The following is a 22,749-nucleotide window of genomic DNA, read 5'->3' as shown; positions in this document are numbered from 1 at the left end:
TCATAATTGACTTCAACATAAAAAGTATTACTCTCAAAATTCAATAACAGATGTTTCAAATAAATAAAGGGTACGTAGATGGTTCTCTCGTAAAATTATTTTTTGTAATATCGTTTTATTTGGGAAAAAGTTTGTCAAGATAAAAATTAATATAACTTCAAAATAAATTAAAATTACAAATTTTTTTTTCTAATAATCCAAAATGATATATCATGTTAGAATTACATAATAATAAGAGAAATATTTAACCCATAAATAAAAGTTATTGTGTGCTTACCAAAAAAAAAAAAAAGGTATTGTGTCATATCATCTTTAAAATAGCGATTCTAATTTTTTTTATTGATACAAATCTGAAACTAAAACTTTAGTAATTGGTCTGGATCATATTGTCAGATGAAAATTCGAAAAGCATGTTTTCATGGTTGGAGAAAAAGTAAGTGTTTAATATACATTCATTTTTATTTTTGTCCAACTCTTGATTTATCCCCACCCTTATACAAATAAAAAATTTGTAATTAGATTAATAGAGTTGAATTATCGCCTTAACACTTTTTCTTTTCTATGTAAATATAATAACACTGTCTGCTTTTATTTTACGTTATTTGGCATTTAACTGGTGCCATGTGTGTATGCTTTTCATATTGATATCTCATAATAAGTCGAAAATAATTTACATAGTTAAAAGTAAAATTTTCACCGCACCAAAAAAAGAAAACGTAAAATTTTCAATATCTAGAGAATGAGAATATATGAGATTTCTTCACATGAACATCCGCTGATTTCATTTTTTTTTTCTTTTTTTCTTTTCCTATATCAGCTCGTTCTTTCTACCGCACTATTAAAACTTAACAAAATATTATGCTATAATAATATGGTAATAAAAAATTAAAAATTGTAAGAGAACCACTCCTATATAAATCCAACGCTACTTATATTGAAATGATTAAATTTCCAAATAAATATTCACTATGACGGCTACCCTTCTTCACTTTATTCATAAATCCTTCACCACCATTTTATATTTTTTGTGTTTAATATTTTTTATTTTTATTTTTGGTAAATATGTGTTTATTAATAATTATAAAAAAAACCATATAAATTTTAAAGAATTTACCAAAAAAAATGGTTTTACCATTTCTTTCACAATGCTTTAAAAAGTAAAAAAAAAGTAAATAATATTTTTGTTATTATAAATAAAAATATATTAACTAAAAGTAAAAAAAAAAAAAAAAAAACCAAATATCATCTTAGTGACCCACAAATTTTTTGAAACTTTTTTATTTTGGAAAAGACATTAAGAATCACATACATTATAATTTTTTTGATTCAACTCAAAAGATTAAGTTACTATGTAAATGTTATCACATTAATGATTTTATATCATACTTTCCTAACATGTCCCATCAAACAATAACACATTGGTCATAAAAAGTGGACAATGTACACACCTGTTAGGAAACTTTATAATATTAATTATTTATTAATAGCATAAGACAGTAAAAATTAAACTCATGACTGCTAATTGTTTAGTGAATACCACATTATTGATTTTATATCATATTTCTTTACCACAGATAACCCGCTTTGATCGCGTATTTGTCACTACCCAAAGATATGAAGCAAGATATTAATATTCATGATCAATAATAGGATAGGAAATCTCCAAACCCAAAACAATATATAGCATATATATTTGTTTGAGTGTCTTATTAAATTATTTATGTAAATTTCAACAAATCTTTATAAAAACAAGGTATAATGAACTATTCTAATATAAATATGGTTACCATAGTTTATTATACTTATTTTAAAAGCTAATTAACTTACAGTTTAACTGTATATGCATCCAAATTTCATTCAACTATTTATCCTCAACAGATATCAAATACCTTAAAAACGCGAGGCACAAAAACCTCCATATATATACACATCCACACTGAAAGAGTTGTCATCGACGTTGAACTCGGCCCATTCAAGGTAAACCTATGAACTAAGGCTGCGGCATCGGCGTGGCCCAACATTTACCCAAAGATAGGTGAAGCAACCCAATTGTATGGGTTATGGCCCAAAAATTATATAATAAGCAACCCATTTATGAGAGAGCACTTGTTGTGTGCTGATTAGGGGATGCATTTATGATTAATCTACCATCATTGCTATGGTTCCATCACCATCGGTTTCACCGTTCTCCAGTCTAAGAACCCACAATAGGAAGAAAAAGAATGAAGAAATGAATAATTTTCTATCTAGTAGGCCATGTTTGATTAAGGGGTGCTGACGTGCGGACCCCGTTATCGACTAATATAGTGTTGTGGTGCTCCAAGTAGCTTAACCCGGCTCGATTATTGGCTTTCTCTAGATTAATACGCGTTCTATCTTTTGGTTGACAATAATAAGCTACCTACATATATAAATAATGCATCTTTTTAATATACATGACTATATTATTGGCCCAACATTCTCTCATTTCTTAAAAGCCAAGCAGAGAATTTGGTTCCTACCTCCTAGGTCTTGCCAACGACTCCCAGCATTGCTTATTTTATTTGTTGCATAAATGTCACTTTGTTGTTTGCCCCATTTTTCAAATTGTTGGAGGCTAGCTACCTGCTATTGCTATATATCAAGTGGGATTTATTTCAATGAGGCAACTACGTTTCCTTGTTAGAATGGGGAAAAAAACATTTTCACTATCATTATCATGATGAGACAATTGTCAAATTTTGTGCTTATTATAAACAGAAGTTGGTGAGTGTGATTGAGAAGGCGATCCCCACAACTATCTCGAACTAGAAACCACAAATTATGCTATGGTGTAATTGTCATGGAATACTATTTCTTGACTCAGCTAGACAATAAAACCAAATTAATTCGCAGTCACATCAGGTGAGAAGTTAGTTTTCCAATTAAACTTGCACCGGTACGGAGATCACACAGATAAGGTTTAGAGTAAATAATGTTTTTACTTATATTACTATTTTTTGATGATTTTTTATTTTAAAAACTAGAATAAAATCATTTTCAATATTGTCAAAAGTGATAAAATTTATAAATTCATAAATATAACAAAATAATTTATAAATAAATTAAAATCTTAAATTAAAATAATTTTCATACAACTGTAAAAATTTCTCCTATTACTACTGAAATTAAGTGTTGGTTGGGAGCTCACGGTGGAAGAGACTACTATTAATTGGTTAAGTGACAAATAACATTAAATGGATTTAGATATTATAATTCAACCTCAAAAAATAAAAAGTATTCTTAAAACATTAAGGGCATGTTTGGTGCATAGTATAGGATAAGACCTAATAGTATAAGGTCTGATTGTATAAGACCTTATTGAATTTTAATACTATCAAGCGTTTGGCACGGTATTGTATAAAATAATATCATTTAGTATTTGGTAATGCACTGTATAATACTATATATGATAAAAATAAATATTTTTAATAAAAATATCCTTTAATAAAGAATTTATATAATTCTTCAAAAAATGTCATATGATATTACATTGATCAGTGTGTCCAAAATATAAATTAATTTTTATAAAATTAAAAATATTCAATATTTTAAAAATTAATATATTAAAAAATAAATTTTTATTTTAATAGATTAATATTAAAATAATATATTATTTTTTGAGAATTACATTGGTCAACGATGTTAATACATCAATCTCTTATCAAGTCTTATCCCTCACCTTTAGGCCGGATTAAGTTATACATCGTTTTGATGTATTAAGAGATTATGCTGTATAAGCTTATACTATACGGTGATCACACCAAACAACTGAAAAATGTCATAACATATAGTATAAACTTATACTATCATACTTTATACGTCACACCAAAGACGCCCTAAATGTATACATCTTTATAGTTATATGATTATCACTGAATTCAGTCTTAAATAATATCAACCTCGTTCCCCGACACTTGCATTCCCATAAATTAGAAGCCACGAGAAAGAAATAATGTTGAAACAATTACTCCTAGTGAGGAATAGCTGTAACGACTAACAAGGCAGGAAGAAAAGCTGGTGGGATTTATTGTGTTTAATCATTCCTCATATACTAGATGCTTTTTGTAAGGTGCTACTCATAGTCCTACTTTGTGATCCAGGAATGATTCTCTGGGACAGAACGTAAATAAATAAATAATTACTTTAAAGACGAAAAGGAAGAGGTGACTTATATAATAGCGAATAACGTTTAAGTCTAATGGTACCAATTTCTCAAATGGTAGTAAATAAAACTGAATTAAGTGGTCCAAGCAATATCAGCAGAAACGCCAATATTTTGAAGATGGGCAAGGACAAAAAAACAAAATTCAAATTACTTCCTTTTAATTGATACGTAAAACAGAAACATTTCAATCCTCATGTATATTACTTTAATATTCAGACAGATTTGGTGGAGTGCTCATCAACAATTGCTGATGAGGAGGAGTATTTTGGAGGTTTTATTTCATAAAACTCACGAGACGGAGAAATGTATTCAATTCAAATTTAGGTAAGACAACTTGGCATGTATCTTTCGTCAATAGGGAAGGTGAGAACAACAGCATCTTGTGGTGGACCACTCAAAACTATGAATGTTATTTCATGAACATATATGTTTGATTGTTTGACTAAGGATATTGGGGTATGTTGTAGGCATGCAGCTACTATTTATGAGAAACCAAGTGCATGTATCTGTAGCTCATGAGATTCTTGTGTCCCCTCCGAGATGGCTATAAAAAATCAAATTTCATCTGTACAGAAAAAATAATTTTTCAACTCAAGATTATTCTCAAATAAAATAGATAGAGGAATCTCCCTGTCTTTTTTTATCTAAGAATAATTACTATGGGCATGATAGAGAAAATGGAATGTGTTTGCAATTGCATGATGTTAAAATGGAAAGCAGAGAGCTTATGAATCTGGGATGTGGATTTTCTTATGGGGTATGAAGCCAAATATAGTAACTCTGCTTGGTTCCATTTCCATGTCAGGCATAATGAACTTAATTAGACGAGTCTCTTGTTAAACCAAGTTTGTGGCTTTCTGCAACAGAAATCTTACTATGTTAAAATCTTCAACTTGTCTATTGCAAACATGACAAGGAGCCATGCATTTATAGCTTTTAGCTTCTTGTTTGTGCTAGGAAGCACATGTACTACTTGTAATTGTTTTTGATAACCATAAAATTTTAATTGCCAAAAGCATCAACAGAACTAGAACATTAGATTCCCATTACTCACATAATCACCATCAAAGATTTTATGATCCCGCCCTTGTTCTTATTAGTTAGTAATAATTAATTTTGCCTTCTTCGCATAGCCTAAATGCACTCCTCCTGGTTCTTAATTATATACTTTCAGGGAATAGGAAATCATATTCTAGAAAGAGGACATATTACAAAATTGCTGGATTTGCTCCTAGTGAGTAGTAATCATCATCCTTGTTTTGGGATAACTTGGTAGAGAAGTTGAAATATCAATTGAACAACAGAGATAAATATTGAATCTAATTTCAGTCACTAATTGCAATATAGGTAATCTCAAATTTTGATTGATCGAGGTAATTAACTACTGTTTTAGATAAGTGTTGGATTTTTCTATGAAACATTGTAGTGTAAAGGTTGTGGACGTAACTCGAATAATCTTTGAAAATCCTAATCAGGGCCCATAACTAGCTGATGGTACAAAATTTATTATACTCTGAAGATTGCTTTCTCACCATGTATCATGCTTCGAAGCTACAGTGTATAACGGACAAGAAGAAGGCTACAAAGGAAGGGAATGTGAGTGAGCACATAATTATGAAGACGTGAGCATTTAGATAGTTATTAATCATATAATAATACTAACAGAGAAATTTCATATTTGCAAATAAGACCTGTTGACAGGTTGCTTGCGATCATTAGCCTTTTTTAACTTTACTCTTTTTTTTTTTTTTTTGAGTAAACACATTTTTTAGTCCCTGGCAATATCTACGAAGTCCTTTTCAGTTCCTGGCAATAAAAAAGGATCAAATTGGTCCCTGAAAGTACAAGAAAAGGGCTACTCTACATATTTGGGAGTTAACATAAGGACTAACATAGCCCTTTTTTGTAATTTCAGTGACCAATTTGATCTTTTTTTATTGTCAGGTACTAAAAAGGACTTCGTAGATATTGACAGGGACTAAGAAGGGTGTTTACTTTTTTTTTTTTTTTAAAATATCATTTTCATACTTATTATAATGCCAATTAGTCTCGTAATCTGAGTGGAAGAATCTTCAAAAAATTGATTCTGAGGGAAAGAAGAAAAGATTAATATAGTAGTATAGGATATCCCGGAATTATATATAGTACTGTAGAAATAGTCCCTCCCCAACATTCTCAGACCCCACGGGTTTTGAAGATAGTTAAAACTGTAGAAATATTCCCTCCAGTCCCAAAATAATAGCATAGGATATCCCAGTACTTATTATAATACTGTAGAAATAGTACCTCCCCAACATCCTCCTTCTGAATCCTCTTCAAGTTGTTGTCAATTTGAATGACCTCACACCTAGGTTCTGAGTTTTTTAAGGAGCTTTGGTAGAGGAAATTTTTTTATTTATTCAAAAATCTTGATTTTTAAAAATATAATTTTTATATCCAATTTACAATAATACTCAGAAATTTAAATTTTAAAAAAATTTAATTTTTTGAGAATCTTCCAAAATTCTGCGTACCAAACGTCCCAGCCCATTACCCGGGTCAAGAACAATTTTCCATCGCACCATTTTTTTTTTGAGTAAACACCATTTTTGGTCCCTGACAATATCTATAAAATCCTTTTTAGTCCTTGACAATAGAAAAAGACCAAATTGATCCCTAAAATTATGAAAAATGGGCCACATTAGTCCTTATGTCAACTCTTCCATCACTAACGTGGCCCTTTTTACGTACTGTTAGGGACCAATTTGATCTTTTTTATTGCTAGGGACTAAAAAGGATTTCGTAAATATTGTGAGGGAACAAAAAGGGTGTTTACTCTTTTTTTTTTTCTTTAATAGAAGAAGATGATTGGTAACAGCTCTCAACTAATCCTAATTGATTAATCAATCATATCAATTAAGGATTTGACAAAATTTCTTAATATTTTTGTTTTAATCTATCTCGGCCTCCTTTTGGGACGGTTGTGACAGATAATTAATTTCACCAATAAAATACGTATATTTTTCATGATAAAATACTGTGTTGTAAACCCGTCATGTTATGATGAAGATCTGAAAGCATATTACAAATACACGCGCAGTTAAGTATTCTGTGGAAACATTAACAAAATTCAAAAGAGAAAAATAATGATGCAACTGGTAACTGGTTAATTTTCAGCCTCTTTTGTTTTCTGTTTGCAATAACAAAGTGGATAGCATTGATATTATATATTATTTTTCTTGAATAGGCTTAAGTCTACTTGTTTAAATATGGTTCATTGGAATGGGCTCCGAGAGTGATGACGTGCATGGCAAAATCTTGGTGAATCATCCTAAAGTCATAGAAACTTCATGGCATCTTTTTTTTTTTCTTTTAAATGCAAAGCTCCAACATTTATAGGTATGCGAAGCAATAATATGATTTATGAATTATTCCCTTGATTCAGAACCTAACCGGGTGTTGTCAATGAGTTGAATTATGCTTGAGGGAAACTCACATCAGAATCCTCATCTTCTGTTGCCATCAAAATTGTCTATTCAGTCATTACGAACCATAGCATGATCATTAGCATGTGTTTTCCATTTGTGATCTAAATTTTTTGGATTACAAGACAGCCATCATCGTCTGTGAACAAGTACAGGAGGTACAAGATGTATGAGTTCACAGTATGTGACTCCAAAATCCCTTCATTCTTATCTTTTTAAGCGTAAGCAATGTTCACAAAGTTACTCGTGAAAAGAAAGAGTTATTTGGACACCACTAGACAGAAGTATGCTTATTATACATCAGAAGCGAATGGTCAGTTTTGCCGTAATCCTTACAAAAAAGAAGAAGACCAATATTATTAAAACTGGCCGGTCATTGACCCGGTCGAAGTATTGTGTCACTGGTTTAATCAGTGAGTCACTGATTCAATCGCATGACTCGGTAATTATATGTAATTTTATAATTTATATTAAAAAATTATAAACATACTCAAATATCTAAAAAAATGATAAAAATTTCAAATATTTTAATACAAAAAATAATAAATCACATATCATTATCAAATAAAAAATCAAATAAAAATATAATGATCGTGATACGGGGCTTTAAGTTTCGAAAACGACATCTCTAATTATAAATTAATTCAAAATTTTATGCATAGTATATAATTGAGATAATATTAGTGTTGTAGGTACATAACTTATGTAAGTCAATAAACAAAAAAATATTCAAATATGGCTATGATTTTTTTTGAAACAAAAAATTTGGATTTTTTTTTTGTTTTTTGGACCAGGCCGGGTCACTGGTTAACTGACCGGATCACCGGTTTTTATGAAAATCGGCCGGGTCGGACCGGATCGCACCGATTTTGATGCATGGCCGGTCCGTTGCTTCAACTAAACCAATTATATGACCGATTTACCGGTTCACGGGTCGACCTGGCCGGGTCGGTCCAGGTTTAATAACTATGGAAAAGACAACATAAAAGGAGGGCATAATTGTATTTTCAGCTGCAGACAAGCAAATAAGTGGCAATATATTATGGGATATATGTGAAGATAAAATATAAACCCTACACATTTTGATGTGTAAAGATAAAATTATCTCTTAATGAAAAACAATAATCACTGTATTAATTATGAAATAAACTATGTCCAAAATGGAGAGTGAGATCTTTGTCTGGACGGTGCATTGGTGTCAGCTTTTGATAGGTACAATTGTCTACTTGGCATGGATTGATGCTTTGGTCCCCTAAGCTTTATCATCTCTGTTTACAGAATTACAGGGTTCCCTTTAACGTGCGCGTTGGGTTTCTTTCATGCTTGCCAAATTGGAATCTCTTGTCCGCTGGTGATGGGGTCCTTAGTGAGTAGTGGGTGTGGGTAGGCACTAGGCAGGACCCACCTCCTCCTCATTGTATCCGGTAATAATAAAATCTTAATTGATTCATGTCACTCCCTACAATCTACATTGATAGTCTCACTCACTCGCACTGTACACTCTACTCACTAGTCTCCCATGTTTGTTGTTATTTCACATTGTAACAAAACACACCACTCACTTTCTACACTACAGTAATTGTCCTCAATCAAAGTTTTCAAACCTGAACTGAAGCAGTTAACATAGAGTCTAATTATGTCGTGTTAGGAAACTTTTGAAATTAATTTTTTTCCCGATATATAATCAATTGCTGAAAGCAATTTATTGGTTAGGGGCAATGATTAGATCAATTCCTCTTCATATATGAACAACTTCAAGAATTGAAGTTTTAAGATTGTAAGTAATTTTGTGGGAGTTACAACTCTTTTTTTTTTAGTAATCTAAGGGGGTTAACAACAACACCCCAAAGAGATCAATTCAATAAAATCGTTTCTGAAATTATAAAATAAAGACAAATCAATCCAATACAAAGGCCAAATATCAGGAGGAGGGTTTGAAAAAACACAGAAATTTTTCTCAACAGCATAGTCTAAAGGATATTTAGAAAGCCAATCTGCACAACAATTTCCTTCTCTAAAAACATGAACCAGCTGAACTTTCCAATTCTCGTGTAACCATGCTCGAATCCGAGTCACTAAGCGAGACTCTCGAGCTACTCTTCCACTGCTGGAGAGCAAATTGATAACTAAGCTTGAATCACTTTCTAGGATGCAGCGTCTCCAACCTCTAGCCCAAGCAAATTCAAGACCCTTGAGGACGCCCCATAATTCTGCAACAAAAGCTGAACAATGGCCAATAAAGTAAGCAAACCCTTCTTTCCAATAACCATTTTCATCTCTTATAATTCCTCCACAAGCAGCACCCCTACCATCACTCCTGGCTGCACCATCCGTGTTTAATTTCACCCAACCTGTGTCCGGAGGTAACCATATAATAGGAACAGAAATGTAATTCTTGGACAGCTTTGTCCCCTTAGAAATTATCCAGGCTTGTGTATACTCACGAACCAGACTCTCAACGGACTGCACCTTGTATTCTTTCCCGTTATTTTCCACACCATGCACCTGATTGTTTCTCCACTGCCAAGCTAACCAAATAGTAACAGCAAAAACCAACGACCAGGGGGCATCAAAGCACAAAATAGATACATTTTGAATATTCAAGGAAAGCCAAGAATCTAAGTCAGTTTCAAAGAAATCATTTATCAAATTTGGCCTCAAAAGCTTAGACCAAACGTTTTTAATCTTGGGACAGTCACGTGCCATATGAATAATGGATTCCTCATGAAAATTACAAATAGGACAGCTAGGAGGACACAATCTAAAGTTAGCCAAGAAGCTCCTAGTTGATAGACGATGATGAGCAGTCTTCTAAAGGAACAAACTTATCCGATTGGGCCCTTTTAAATTCCAAATGGCTGACCATAATCTTTTGTCAATACTATTAGAACTATTCTGATTTAGCAATGTAAAATAAATATTTTTAACAGAAACTTCATCTGATCCAACTAAATTCCACTATTTTCTGTCCATACCATTAGATTCATGAGTAGGCAGCTTGCTTCTAATAATTTGAACACAATCATCAGGAAGAAAATTAGATATATTCTCACAATCCCAAGTTCCATCATGAGTAATATAATCAATTATTCTCTTACCAGCCTCTGTTGGGGAAATTTGAGCAATAGCTCTGTTTGCAAGTTTTTCCCCAATGTTCACCCAATGGTCCTCCCAAAACAGAACAGAAGATCCATCACCCACATCCCAAACCAGTTTGGGTTTAAGCTTATTCCAAATATCACACATAAATTTCTAAAGACGAGAATTACCATTCTTCCAAGTTAAATCAGTCTGAGTATTGGATGAATTTGTGTACTTAGCTTTTAGTACCTTCACCCAAAGCTGATCAGGATCATTAACAAAATTCCAAACTAGTTTTCCCAAGAAAGCTTCATTCATGACTTGTAATTTCCTTAACCCCAGCCCTCCATATGCTTTTGGTCTTGTAATTGTGTCCCAACCAATAAGATGCATATGTTTCTTCTTTTCTGTATCACCCCATATGAAGGCTCTTTGAAGCTGTTCCAATTCATTACAGACAACTTTAGGAATCATATTGCTTTGGATGAAGTAATACGGCATAGTAGACAACACAGATTGAGAAAGAACCACTCTGCCCGCCTGAGAGAGAGACTGTGATTGCCATCTAGATAATCTTTCTTTAACTCTCCCAACTATACCAGCAAATAAATTTTTAGTAACTCTACCATGATGTATCATTGCTCCAAGATATCTTCCTATATTTGTTACTCTTTTGAATCCACTCTGTTCTGTGATTTTTGTAGCTAACTCATTTGGAGTATTCTTTGAGAAATAAATAGAAGATTCTTGAATATTCACCTTTTGCCCAGAAATGTCTCCAAACAAATTCAAACATCTGAAAAGGATATTAAGATGATCTTCACTGGCTTCTAGAAAAAGCATCAAATCATCCGCAAATAAGAGGTGAGATATTTTGGGACCACCCTTACCAGCTCTTATTGGCTTCCAAAGATTTCCATTCACTGTTGTATCAATGATATGAGAAAGCTTTTCCATTGCCAAGACAAACAAGTAAAGGAGACCCGGTCTCCTTGTCTGAGACCTCTGCTTGGTTCGAATTCCTCTGTTAACTTTCCATTCCAAATAATTTTGGTTTTTGGAGATGTGACAGCTGCCATGATCAGTTTTGAAAGTCTTTCAGGAATCTGAATTTCATCAAGCACTCTATGAATGAACTTCCAATTTAAACGATCATAAGCCTTCTCAAGATCCACCTTAATCACCATAAAACACTTCTTACCCCGCATTCTCCTCATAGAATGAACCAGTTCTTGCACAATAATGATATTATCTTGAATATGGTGCTGGGGCACAAAACTAGATTGAGCAGGAGAAATTACTTTCTGCATAATTGGTTTCATACGGCTCACAATAAGCTTGTTGATAATTTTATAAATAACCGGACTTAACGAAATTGGCCTAAATTGCTTGATATTCACCGGATTCTAGACTTTAGGAATTAATACCAGCAGAGTAGAATTTATTGATGCTAAAACTTCAGGATAATTCCAAATTTGATTAATTAAGGAACATACCTGAGATTTAATTAAATTCTAATTCTTCTGAAAGAAAAATGCAGGAAAACCATGAATACCAGCCTTGAATGCTCCCATGCTGAAAGTTATTTGTTTAATTTCCATCTCATCCGAGACTTTGCTTAAAGAATATTTTTTCGGCTCTAAAAGATCAGGCCAAAGGTTTCCTGAAGAAATCCACCTTCTGTCACATATGTCTTCAGTGAAAAGAGTTTTGAAGAAATTGCAATCCATGTTTTTGAGTTCATCAGAATCTAAAATCCAAGCCTCACCATAATTTTTAAGCTTGAAGATTTTATTCGAATTCCTTCTGACAACCGTACTAAGATGATAGAAACGAGTATTTCTATCTCCAACCACAATTCTTTTTTACTGTGACTAATCATTACCAGATAATTTTAAATTTAATGAAATAGCATTAGATAAAAACTCAGTTACATAAACTCGCATAAAAATAAATTGGTACAATATTAAGCTGAATATAGCTCAAAATTAATTTAAAATTGATTATAATATTATTATTTTTAAAAATAAAATTAGTTTTTGTTTACTTACTTCTTGATGGGATGAATAGTTGATATCACTTTTTTTTTTTGGATATATAATTCATATCACTTTATTTCACCTAAATCGTTAATAATGGAGAAGGTAAGAATAGAAAGGAATAAGAAACAGTTAGAAGACTTTTGATTAGGGGGGAAAAAACCTAACTTCACGTCAAATTCAGATATGATAAGAATTATACTTTTTAAAAGTTAAGAGATAATTAAATACTTTAAATATAAAAACCTGATTTTTCAAGGTAGTTAAACATCCCTAAAATTAAGATATGTATCTGTTATGGATAACCATGGGTTAAGTAGTCTAAATTTGTTTCTTCTAACACAATAATATTACTAGTTAAATTAAACCATGAGCCGCCGAGAACGATCTGAATTGGTGAAGATAATAGTCATAGTCAATATCCCAAATCCACTTCGCTCCTCCCCACTTCATAGTAAACATTATATTATTATTGATCCTCTTCGCACCCCCTTATAGTAAACAGTATTATTATTATTATTGTTATTACATAATGTGTCTAAATTTATGTACTTGCGATAATATTATATTTTTATATACGTAAATTTATATTTAAATGTTTATATATATTTTACTGTCCTTATTTTTTTAACGACTATATGGCTGACATTTTTCTACAAAAAAAAATAAGGTGTCGTTTGGTAGAAAGTTTTTTTTAGAATTCTCAAGAAACTGAATATGTTAATTTTATTTATTCACATTTGGTATGAGATTTCTAAATTTTTTTCTGAAATCTAGTTTTTTCAGAATTTTATTTTTTGTATAATCTTTTTTGAAAATACTATTCAAGAATACCATCCAAAGTGTGGTATTCTAAGATTTCCATGACAAAGAAAAATTTAATACAATCTAACATAGTATATAGGGGTGTTCATCAACCAAATCTAAACCGCGGTTACCGAGCCGAAAATCGAAAAATCGAAAATCGAAAAAAATCGTAAATTTTAATTGGATTGGATCAGTTTTTGGATCGGTTGATGAAAACTGATCTAATCCAAACCGATCAAATATATTAATTCCCCTCTACCTACTTGGGTCTTTTCCCAGTCATTGCCAAAAATTTTCTAAACTCAAAACCTATTAACCCATCAACTAAACTCAAGAAAAAACCAGATCACGTCTCATCAACACAAAATGTCATCTGTGTAGAGCTTCATATCTCATTGCAAAAAAAACTATATTATCATTTATTGATACTTTTGTATTTCAATTTTTTTTTACAAAATTAACATATACAAAAGATGTTATTTGCACAATAATCAAAACAATTTTTGGATTTTTAAAAAATCGAAAATCGATCCAATGCAAACCGAAAAAAATTGGATTGGATCAGATCGGATTTGAAAAAAAATTCAAATCGAATGGATGATTACATGATCAAACCGAAGGGATTGGATCAGATGATTTTTGCTTTCAAAATTGATCCAATCCAGACCGCAAACACCCCTAATAGTATGAATAAAATTAGCCGAACAATTTTTTGATAACATTTTTAAAAATTCATTTTTATTCCTAAAAATTGTAATTCTCAAATAAAATAAAATTTCTCTTCTATCAAACATCCTCTAAAATCTTACATGTTTTAGTTAAAATGAAGAATGTAATATTTTAATTAACGAAAATCGAGGTTTAAAATAGAATTGAACTGCCGAGGAATAATGATGGGAAGTTAAGAGGAGTAGAAGATCCCTTGGGAGACTACAAAATCCATTTGTTTCCCATCTGTGCTTTGCTTTTTCTCTTTTATTCTTTTTCCTTAGAAGCTGAGCTGCCACCACATGCTTCTGCACCTCAAGGCTCCACGGTTTCTCCCTTTCTCTGTCCCTCCTTCTGACATCCCATTAACGGTTTACTGTTTTTAATAAATAAAAAATTAAGAATTTTTACCAAGCAGCAGTATAATATTAATTAAGGAGTATTAAATATTTTTATTTAATAATTTTTATAAAATTGTATTTTTAATTAATATTTTAAGGACTCTAATTAGTAAATAAAAAATTCCTAAGAAAAAACAAAAATAATCGTGGCCAAATTATGAGTGAGAGAAGAGAGAACAAGCATAGCAAGCGGCTCTTAACAGCAAAGCGTGGTCTTCCTATGTTCGAGTCTTGAGATATAGACATCCACATGGTGGCTTTTTGTCCCTTTCATTTGGAGCTTTTAGTTCGTAATAACACAAATATATAGTTCTCACTCTTCTGTTCCTTACCATTCTATATTTCTTAATTTGTCTCAACCAGTAAAAAAGAGAAAGCATCTTTGTTGCTTAATATACTCATGTTTAGGTACTTATTTATCTATATGTTTGGTTAAAGCAAATTACATATTGTCTCATATTTTAGTCAAGTTGAGATTTCACATCAATGTTCTTCTCGCCCAAAGAGAAATACAACTATTTAAAACATTAAAAAAATATCTAACTGTTGCATTATCGATTAAAATTACTACAGAAATTAATACTTAATTAGAGTAAAATGGAAGTGGGATTTGCTATTATAGACTGCATCGGGCATTGGGCTCTTAGGGATTCCCTCTGGGAACCTATTTATCCGATTCTCTGTAGATTTGTACTAGTACGAAGGAATGTTATGTTATGTAGTAATGTGCGTAACTCTGGGTGTATCAATGTTTATAATTATATTGTGGTTCTCGCTTTTCTTTATTGAACCGCTCAAGATTCATCCCCATAAATCTGCTTTATCTCTCTGTCCTCTTCTTGGATTTCAAATGTGCTTCTTATATATTCCAATCTCATTATAATAATCATCCAAATTCTGATTTTAAACCAGACTCGTCACGTGAAACTATACAATATATTTTATTTTATTTTATGAAGGGGGTACATTGAAACTATACAATTTTAATATACATTATCGTTATTATATAGTTAATTATATAAGCTCAGCCTATTATGGTGATCGACCCCTTCATTAATTTCTCAGTCTCTGACTCTCTCTGTCAAAATTCGCGTACTATTTGAAACCCGTCGCCACCTGCTCTTTGTCTGTTAACTGTTTGTTTGAAGGATTCCTTTGAGAGAGCAAAATGTTGGGTAACTGTGAGGAAATGGTATTCATTCCTCCAACCACTAACCAATGGCCACAGGTTCATCTCTCTCTCTCTCTCACACACACACAAACACACACACACAAACACAATTATTAGACAAATACATGAGCAGTCCAATTTTGTTGCTTAGCTTTTGGAAGAGAATATCTACACTGTGTTGTTATCATATACCCTAGAACGCTAACTTAAACTGGATCTTTCTCTTTCTTTTTTATTTTTATTTTCCTAATTATCCTTTTCTTCTTCTTTTTTCTTTTTTCTTTTTTTCACTTGGTGTAGAGTCAGATAGATGATCATAATAAGGACTCGATGGCTTCCTCATCAGGTGGTGGGAGGGTAATGGAAAAACCAGGTCAAGAGCTTCTGCAGCAGCAACAACAAGCCCTCAAGTGCCCTCGTTGTGATTCATCAAACACAAAGTTCTGTTACTACAACAACTATAGTTTATCTCAGCCAAGACACTTCTGCAAAGCCTGCAAGCGATATTGGACAAGAGGTGGAACCCTCAGGAATGTCCCTGTCGGCGGCGGTTGCAGAAAAAACAAGCGTGTCAAGAGACCAAACACCTCCTCCGCCATTGACGCAGCTTCTTCTCCTACTGCCACCTCAAACCATCCTTCACAACCCCAGATCGACACTGCTTCAACCTCAAATCATATCAATCCTTTCTTTTATGGATTACCCAATAACTCTTGCGATTTGAATCTTCCATTCCAAAGGTTTAATTCCAGAATATCTAGTTCTGTGTATGATCTTCAGCCGCAGATGAATGCCCTCGGAGTAGGTTTTTCGTCCTGTGAAACTAGTGATAATGGTTATAATAGGAATGGTTTCACTTCAAATAATACGCTTCTTTCTGGTTATAATTCCATCTTTAGCTCTTCTTCTTCAACTTCTACATCTAGTACAACAGTTATGCCTTCCCTGTTGAGCTCTACTCTACTGCAACAAAAATTCGTCAATGGTGGAGTTAAAGATGGTTCAGCTGGTAACAACGCTTTCCAGGGCTTAACACCAATAGAGCAGCTGCAAATGGCAAGAAATAGCGGTGGTGAGTCAGGGATGATGGCTTTAAAAGACGTGAAAGTAGAAGGACAAAACAGGTTGGAATGGAATGGTGTTTTCCAAAACCAGATCGAGCATGTGGGCTTGTACGATCCTTCGCTTTATTGGAATACAACAACTTCTATGGGTGTTTGGAACGATCAAGCTAATGTTGGTCCATCAGTTACTTCTCTGATCTAGAAAAATACAATCCCAAAGGAAGAAGCCATGGTTTTCAAATTTGTCTCCCCCTTGTTTAAGGTCATTTCTTTAGCTTTATTGATCAGGCTTCTGTCTTATTACTGCTACTTTTTTGTTTTTTATTTTTATTTTTTCTTTTGGGTCAAAATGGGTTGGGTTTACTTACATTAAAATTTGTTGAAAAAGAAGAAAAAAAGGGATACTTGTAAGAAAAATGGGAAAGCTAAAGGTGAGAGGAGTTTGGATCGGAGCGATCATGTCAGCTGCAACCTGCAAATATATTGCTCTTCAGCCTGTTAAGTTTTATATGTCAAGGTTGAGAATTGCATATATTGCGCTGAGAGGAACCTCGGATCCTCTTCTCTCATTGTCTCGCTGTGGTTGCCACTTGCCATGCCAACCCTTTCGTGCAAGTTCTCCATAGTTGATGAGTAAGTTGGTCTTTCATTTTGTTATGTATATATGCAATGACATATCGATCCTTTAATTTCTTTCTTACTTTCTAATGTATCGTGATTAGCTAGTTGGGGTAGGGGATTTAATTACTGGGTACATGCTGCTATATATCCTTGATGAAAGGAACTGATGTTGGTTTCATTTTTGTTTACTTTGTGAAGATATTTGGTTTGGATAGGGGGATATCATATGGGAATACATTGGGCATAATGGTATATGTGGGCGGTTTGGTTTCTTATGTATGTTCAAGCTTCTTGTTCTTCATCTATTGGTAATTCTAAGAAACTTTGGTCCATGCACAGAATATATTGCTGCATTTATTTATCCTTCGTTTTTAGACACTTAACATTGAAAAAACAAATGAGCGTGCTGAAATGGTACGTAACTGTAAGATGGCCTAGGGAATCTGGCTAATATCTCTTGCACACAATAGGAACTCAAGCTGGACTTGGACTCTTGCTGTCCCAAGATGAGAGGGAACATTATATTTCGTCTATATCCCAATTCAGGTTATCTAGAACCAAGGATAATTAAAACAAAAAAATCTAGAATCAAGTACAAGGAGAGAAGATATATACGACACGGTTTCTTTCACTTTAGAATTTCTACACTTTCTTCAAATTTCCGTTCTCTTTGGATCTCTTTTATTCATAAATATTGCTAACATTTTTTTTATTTAGATCAATTTAATCCGGTTCGACCACTCAAATTCAAGACATGTGTTTAAGAGAAACAAGTTACTTGCTACTTAAAAGCAATGTTTGTTGGTTATATTGGTATATATTGCTTAACATTTTCAAAACTTTCAATATGTACTGGAACGAAGGTGTCAAAGAATAAGGAATAATCTACAAAAACATATATAACTAGTCAGTGTAAACCGCAAATTAAAGGTCTTATCATGTTTATTCTATTACAATGTGAGACTTCTCTAGCTTATATTCTCCAACATTAATTCTTTGCTCCCTTTTGCAATATTGATTAGTCTTTTATGTGGCTCTTCACTAGTCCAATGCGGTGTAGCACTGTATATACCCAACTAGCTGGATACCTAGTGAGGGGCATTTGTACCTTCCTAACTTAATGATATTAGGGTGCCTTCCTTTACTCAGTTTACTGTCATTTTTTATCCGAACCCCAAAACATAAAAAAAACCTCCACTCCCTCTGCTATCCTTACCAAGTGATGAGTTTCACTTAAGTGGAATTTTTGTTTTTTCTTTTTCTAAATACCTAATTCTTCATTTCATTTAGACCAAGAGTTCGAAATTTATTATATACAAAAAAAAAAAGAGTTCGAAATTTATTCGAGTGAATTATAGGTTCGAAAAGCATACAAAAACACTTTCTTTGAGGGAAAAGCGATTAAAAAAAATCTTGAGAGTAAACATTTTCCTTCTGTCGTGGTTAAATTTTACACAACATGAGTGTGTTGTAAATTTTTCTCTTAGTTTCTCTCCCCACTTCCTCACTGTCCAACTCTTATTCCTCTCTTTACCATGGTTTTCCTCCTCTCATCTGCCACTGTTGCAAGTGTGTAGAAACAAATGCACCACATTGCCATAGCAGCCATAGATTTTAGATCCTTTTAGTCATTTGGTTATAAAAGTCATTTAAACTAGAGATTAAATGGATCCTCTCCTTGTGTTTGTCTCTTTTCATCAATGCTATCATGAGAAAGATAGATATAAAAAATTTATATGACCATATCATCTAAAAATTTAACATGATCAGAGGAATTATATGGTAAAAAGTGTAATTTTTAATGGGTAAGAAAGTCGTACTAATTTAGCTCACCTGTTAAATAAAAATTATAGTCATGTTTAAATGAAGGGAAATATATTTTTTATATTGGAGATAATTTATCTCATGCAACATGATAAATATATTTCCCTTGAATGAATTTACAAAATATTTGACCTTGAATGCCTGAGTTCCAAGTTGAATTGGACCTGCTCACGAACCGCGTTTTCTAACTTCAGTTATGGCAACTGGGTTGCTTATGAGTGTAAAGTCTTTTTGAAATATAAGGAGTTTTTAGAGCATGCCACTCCTTATGCATGTAATGCACTAAATGCTACATAATTTCATGTGACATTAAGCACCCACTAAACGGTACATAGATAAGATCCAAGGAGAATTTTAAAAAAAAAATGAATAAAATAAGGAGAAAGTATATATGAAAGAAATACAAAAAATAAATTAAATTTAAAGTGTATTTTTAAAAAATAAAAATACTGTTCTTAATGGTTTTAAAAATAAAAATACTGTTCTTAATGGTCTTATTTAATTAAATAATTAATGATATTTTCATTTTTATAAAATTTATTAATTATTTGAATACAAAATAAAATTCTTTTAAAGTTTTTATTAAACTAAAAGGTGAAAAAAATTGTTTAAAATTTCTATTTAACAAAAATGAGGATAATTATCATTTTAGTCAAAATGAGTCGATAAAGGGGAATATCATTTTTTAAATAAAATGAGGCTAACTATTTACTTCGTGTTTTTCAACAATCTTGAAGGCGTGAACAAAGTTAATTATTTAGGGGCAGAAGATGAGGGCAAAATTATAGACCAAGTAGCACCGTATATATAATCCTAGCTAGTTTCACCACGTAATTATTTATCTATATATATTTCAAGATATTTTTAACGATATATTGTGAGAGGACATTATCAAGAGGTATATATATATATATATATATATATATATATATATATATATATATATATATATATATATATATGGAAAAATATTTTCCGGTGACTTGAGATAAATTTATCTCCGACCATCCCAAAACGACGTCGTTTTATTTATTTATTTTCTTATATTAATTGATTCACCTTTGAATGGTTATGATTCTCTTTATTTATATATATATAAATGGTGATCAGTGACGGTAAATCTGCTTGTAGCTAGTAGATTGGTTAAATGTTCAAATTTAGTCGGAAAAACATCGCTGGAAGTAATTATAATTTATAAATTAAGAAAGGGTTTTATAAGAGTTATGTTGTAAAAAAAGTGATTGTGTTATGTTATAGAGATTCGTTTTGCGTGTCGAAATTTTTTTTTTTTTTGCTGCGGGCCCCACAAAATGTTTTGTATGTAGGAAAATTTTTGTGGTTATGTTAAATGATAGATGATAAACCCATTAAGAAATTAGGCAAGTATTGTACATATGTATATACGGGCTTTTTTGTCTCCCAAGCCCCAAAACCTACCTTAAATGGGCTTCTAGAAGCATGTAAATCCACACCAACTGTTTTTATTGTGTCCAAAACAAGGGCATGCGAATCATAAAACGAATCAACCCCTAAAGCAGTCCTTGCAATCTTGCACTGAAACCTGATAGTGAAAACGTATACGTGTTTTTTTTTTTAAATAAAATATTTTCTTTTCCTCCAATTTATAAAACTAATTTCTTTTTTTTTGTACAATACAAAACCATTTTCGGATAATAGGAATGAAAACATATATCATATCATCAACACATACATTTAATTTATTGGTAACAATTTTTTTCTTTCAAGTTAAATCAGCAATTTTTTTCTAAATTAGGTTTTAATTTTACTATATTTTATTTATATTCAACTCAATTGATCTGTATACGAGTGAAAATATACGTACAAGTTCTAATTAAGTTTACGCATAAATTCGAACAACTTTCTTTTAGATGATAAGAAAGTAATATATTTATATATATTCTGTTGCCCAAGCCACTAAGATTGATCCAGTGATAAAGGATTTGAGTAATTTATATTACATTATATGTTAAATTCTCACTTATATCCAAAAAAAAAAATGCTCAATAGCCCAATATATTAAGGTTCTGAGTTGTAACTGAGTGTTGAACCCACTTAATATGGAGGTGTAGCATTAGCTCATTGATTATGATTCTTTTGCCACGAACTTTTCCTGGACCTGCCTGTTGAGTTAGACTTGAGCCAATCATGTGTTTGGCTAGGAGGCGAGTTGAGTACTTTGAACTTGAGTACTTGGTTGAGGAGGAGCATATCAAAGTAAGGTTTCACACTTGAGAGGAGATTATTGAAATATTCAAGTGTGACGAGTCTCACATCGATTGGTAATTGGCTAAGTAAAGTATGTATGTCAGTGGGATGACCTATGAACCCAAGCCTTAAGGTTTTAAGTTGTGGCATGATATCACATCCACTTGAGCATTGGTGGTTGTCCCCGTCATGGGCTCCCTTTGGACCTACATGACAGTGGTATAACAGAGTCGGGTTGGGCTTGAGCTAGCCAGGTATTTGGCTAGGAGGTAGATTTAAGTATTTTGGGGCTGAGTACTCGGTTGAGGAGAGCATATCAATGTTGAATTTCATACTTGAGAGAAGAATTATTGGAATATTCAAATATGATAAGTTACACATTAATTAATAATGAGCTGAGTAAAATGCATATAAATAAAAGGACCGTATAACCAATATCTTAATATTTTGAATTGTAATATAATATCAAACTCAGTTAATATAATAATAGCCTTATCGGTTAATAATGATCCTTTCTGCGCAGGCTTTCCTTCACCCGCCTGACAGTAAAGATACAAAAGCTCAACCCCTGCGATGTATAACAATAGTCAGTCCAGAACATTGAAAGACCCGTCTAGAACAAATAATACTTCTCAGATATCTTCATAATGGACATCATCTCATAAATGATAGAATCAGAATATATGTTTGTAGAAATTGTAATGGGTCTAATTTTATCAAATAATAAAACAATTCAAATGTATGATGATATATAGGGAAATTGAAATATAATATTGTAAAAAAAGTGTTAAATTATGATATATAGATAGAAATTGTGAGACCTATATTATATGTTATAGGAAAATTATTTGTCATTTTAAATGACATAAAGTTATGTCATTTTAAGAGAAATAGACACAGAATAAATTTTTTATTTAAATTTTAAATTAAAAAACACTCACTTTTTCTCTCCCATGATTTTCATTTTCTGTATCTATTTCTCTCCTAAAATGACAACTTATGTCATCTAAAATGACAAACACCAACCTCTTTTTTATTTTTTAAAAATAAACGTAAATCCCACGATCTCTTTCTATAACATAACAACTTTTCCACAATATTAGACTTCTTTTTTCACTGGTATATATGTATAGAGACGTGTGTTTTTATTCTTCTTT

The 22,749-nt window shown here is 32.0% G+C and overlaps 1 protein-coding gene across 1 annotated transcript; it reads left to right on the top strand.

Annotated features, from left to right (window-relative positions):
- Positions 1–15,723: 15,723 nt before the first annotated feature.
- LOC133287895 (dof zinc finger protein DOF1.4-like) lies at positions 15,724–17,648 on the top strand. The gene is made up of 2 exons (XM_061485593.1): positions 15,724–15,914; positions 16,158–17,648. The coding sequence occupies exons 1-2, from the start codon at positions 15,855–15,857 to the stop codon at positions 17,121–17,123; spliced, it is 1,026 nt and encodes a 341-aa protein (XP_061341577.1). The 5' UTR covers positions 15,724–15,854; the 3' UTR covers positions 17,124–17,648.
- Positions 17,649–22,749: the final 5,101 nt, after the last annotated feature.

This window comes from Gastrolobium bilobum, unplaced genomic scaffold, assembly GCF_033153095.1.
Source record: "Gastrolobium bilobum isolate Gb01-03AN ecotype WA unplaced genomic scaffold, APGP_CSIRO_Gbil_v1 utg12072, whole genome shotgun sequence".
Taxonomy (NCBI): Eukaryota; Viridiplantae; Streptophyta; class Magnoliopsida; order Fabales; family Fabaceae; genus Gastrolobium; species Gastrolobium bilobum.
The sequence above is the reverse complement of the archived record's forward strand: the minus strand, read 5'-3'. Positions and strand labels throughout refer to the sequence as shown.

Coding starts and splice junctions, on each gene's coding strand:
- LOC133287895 (XM_061485593.1), top strand. CDS start 15,855: ATGTTGGGTAACTGTGAGGAAATGGTATTCATTCCTCCAACCACTAAC. Junction 15,915..16,157: donor CCACTAACCAATGGCCACAG/GTTCATCTCTCT, acceptor CACTTGGTGTAG/AGTCAGATAGATGATCATAA.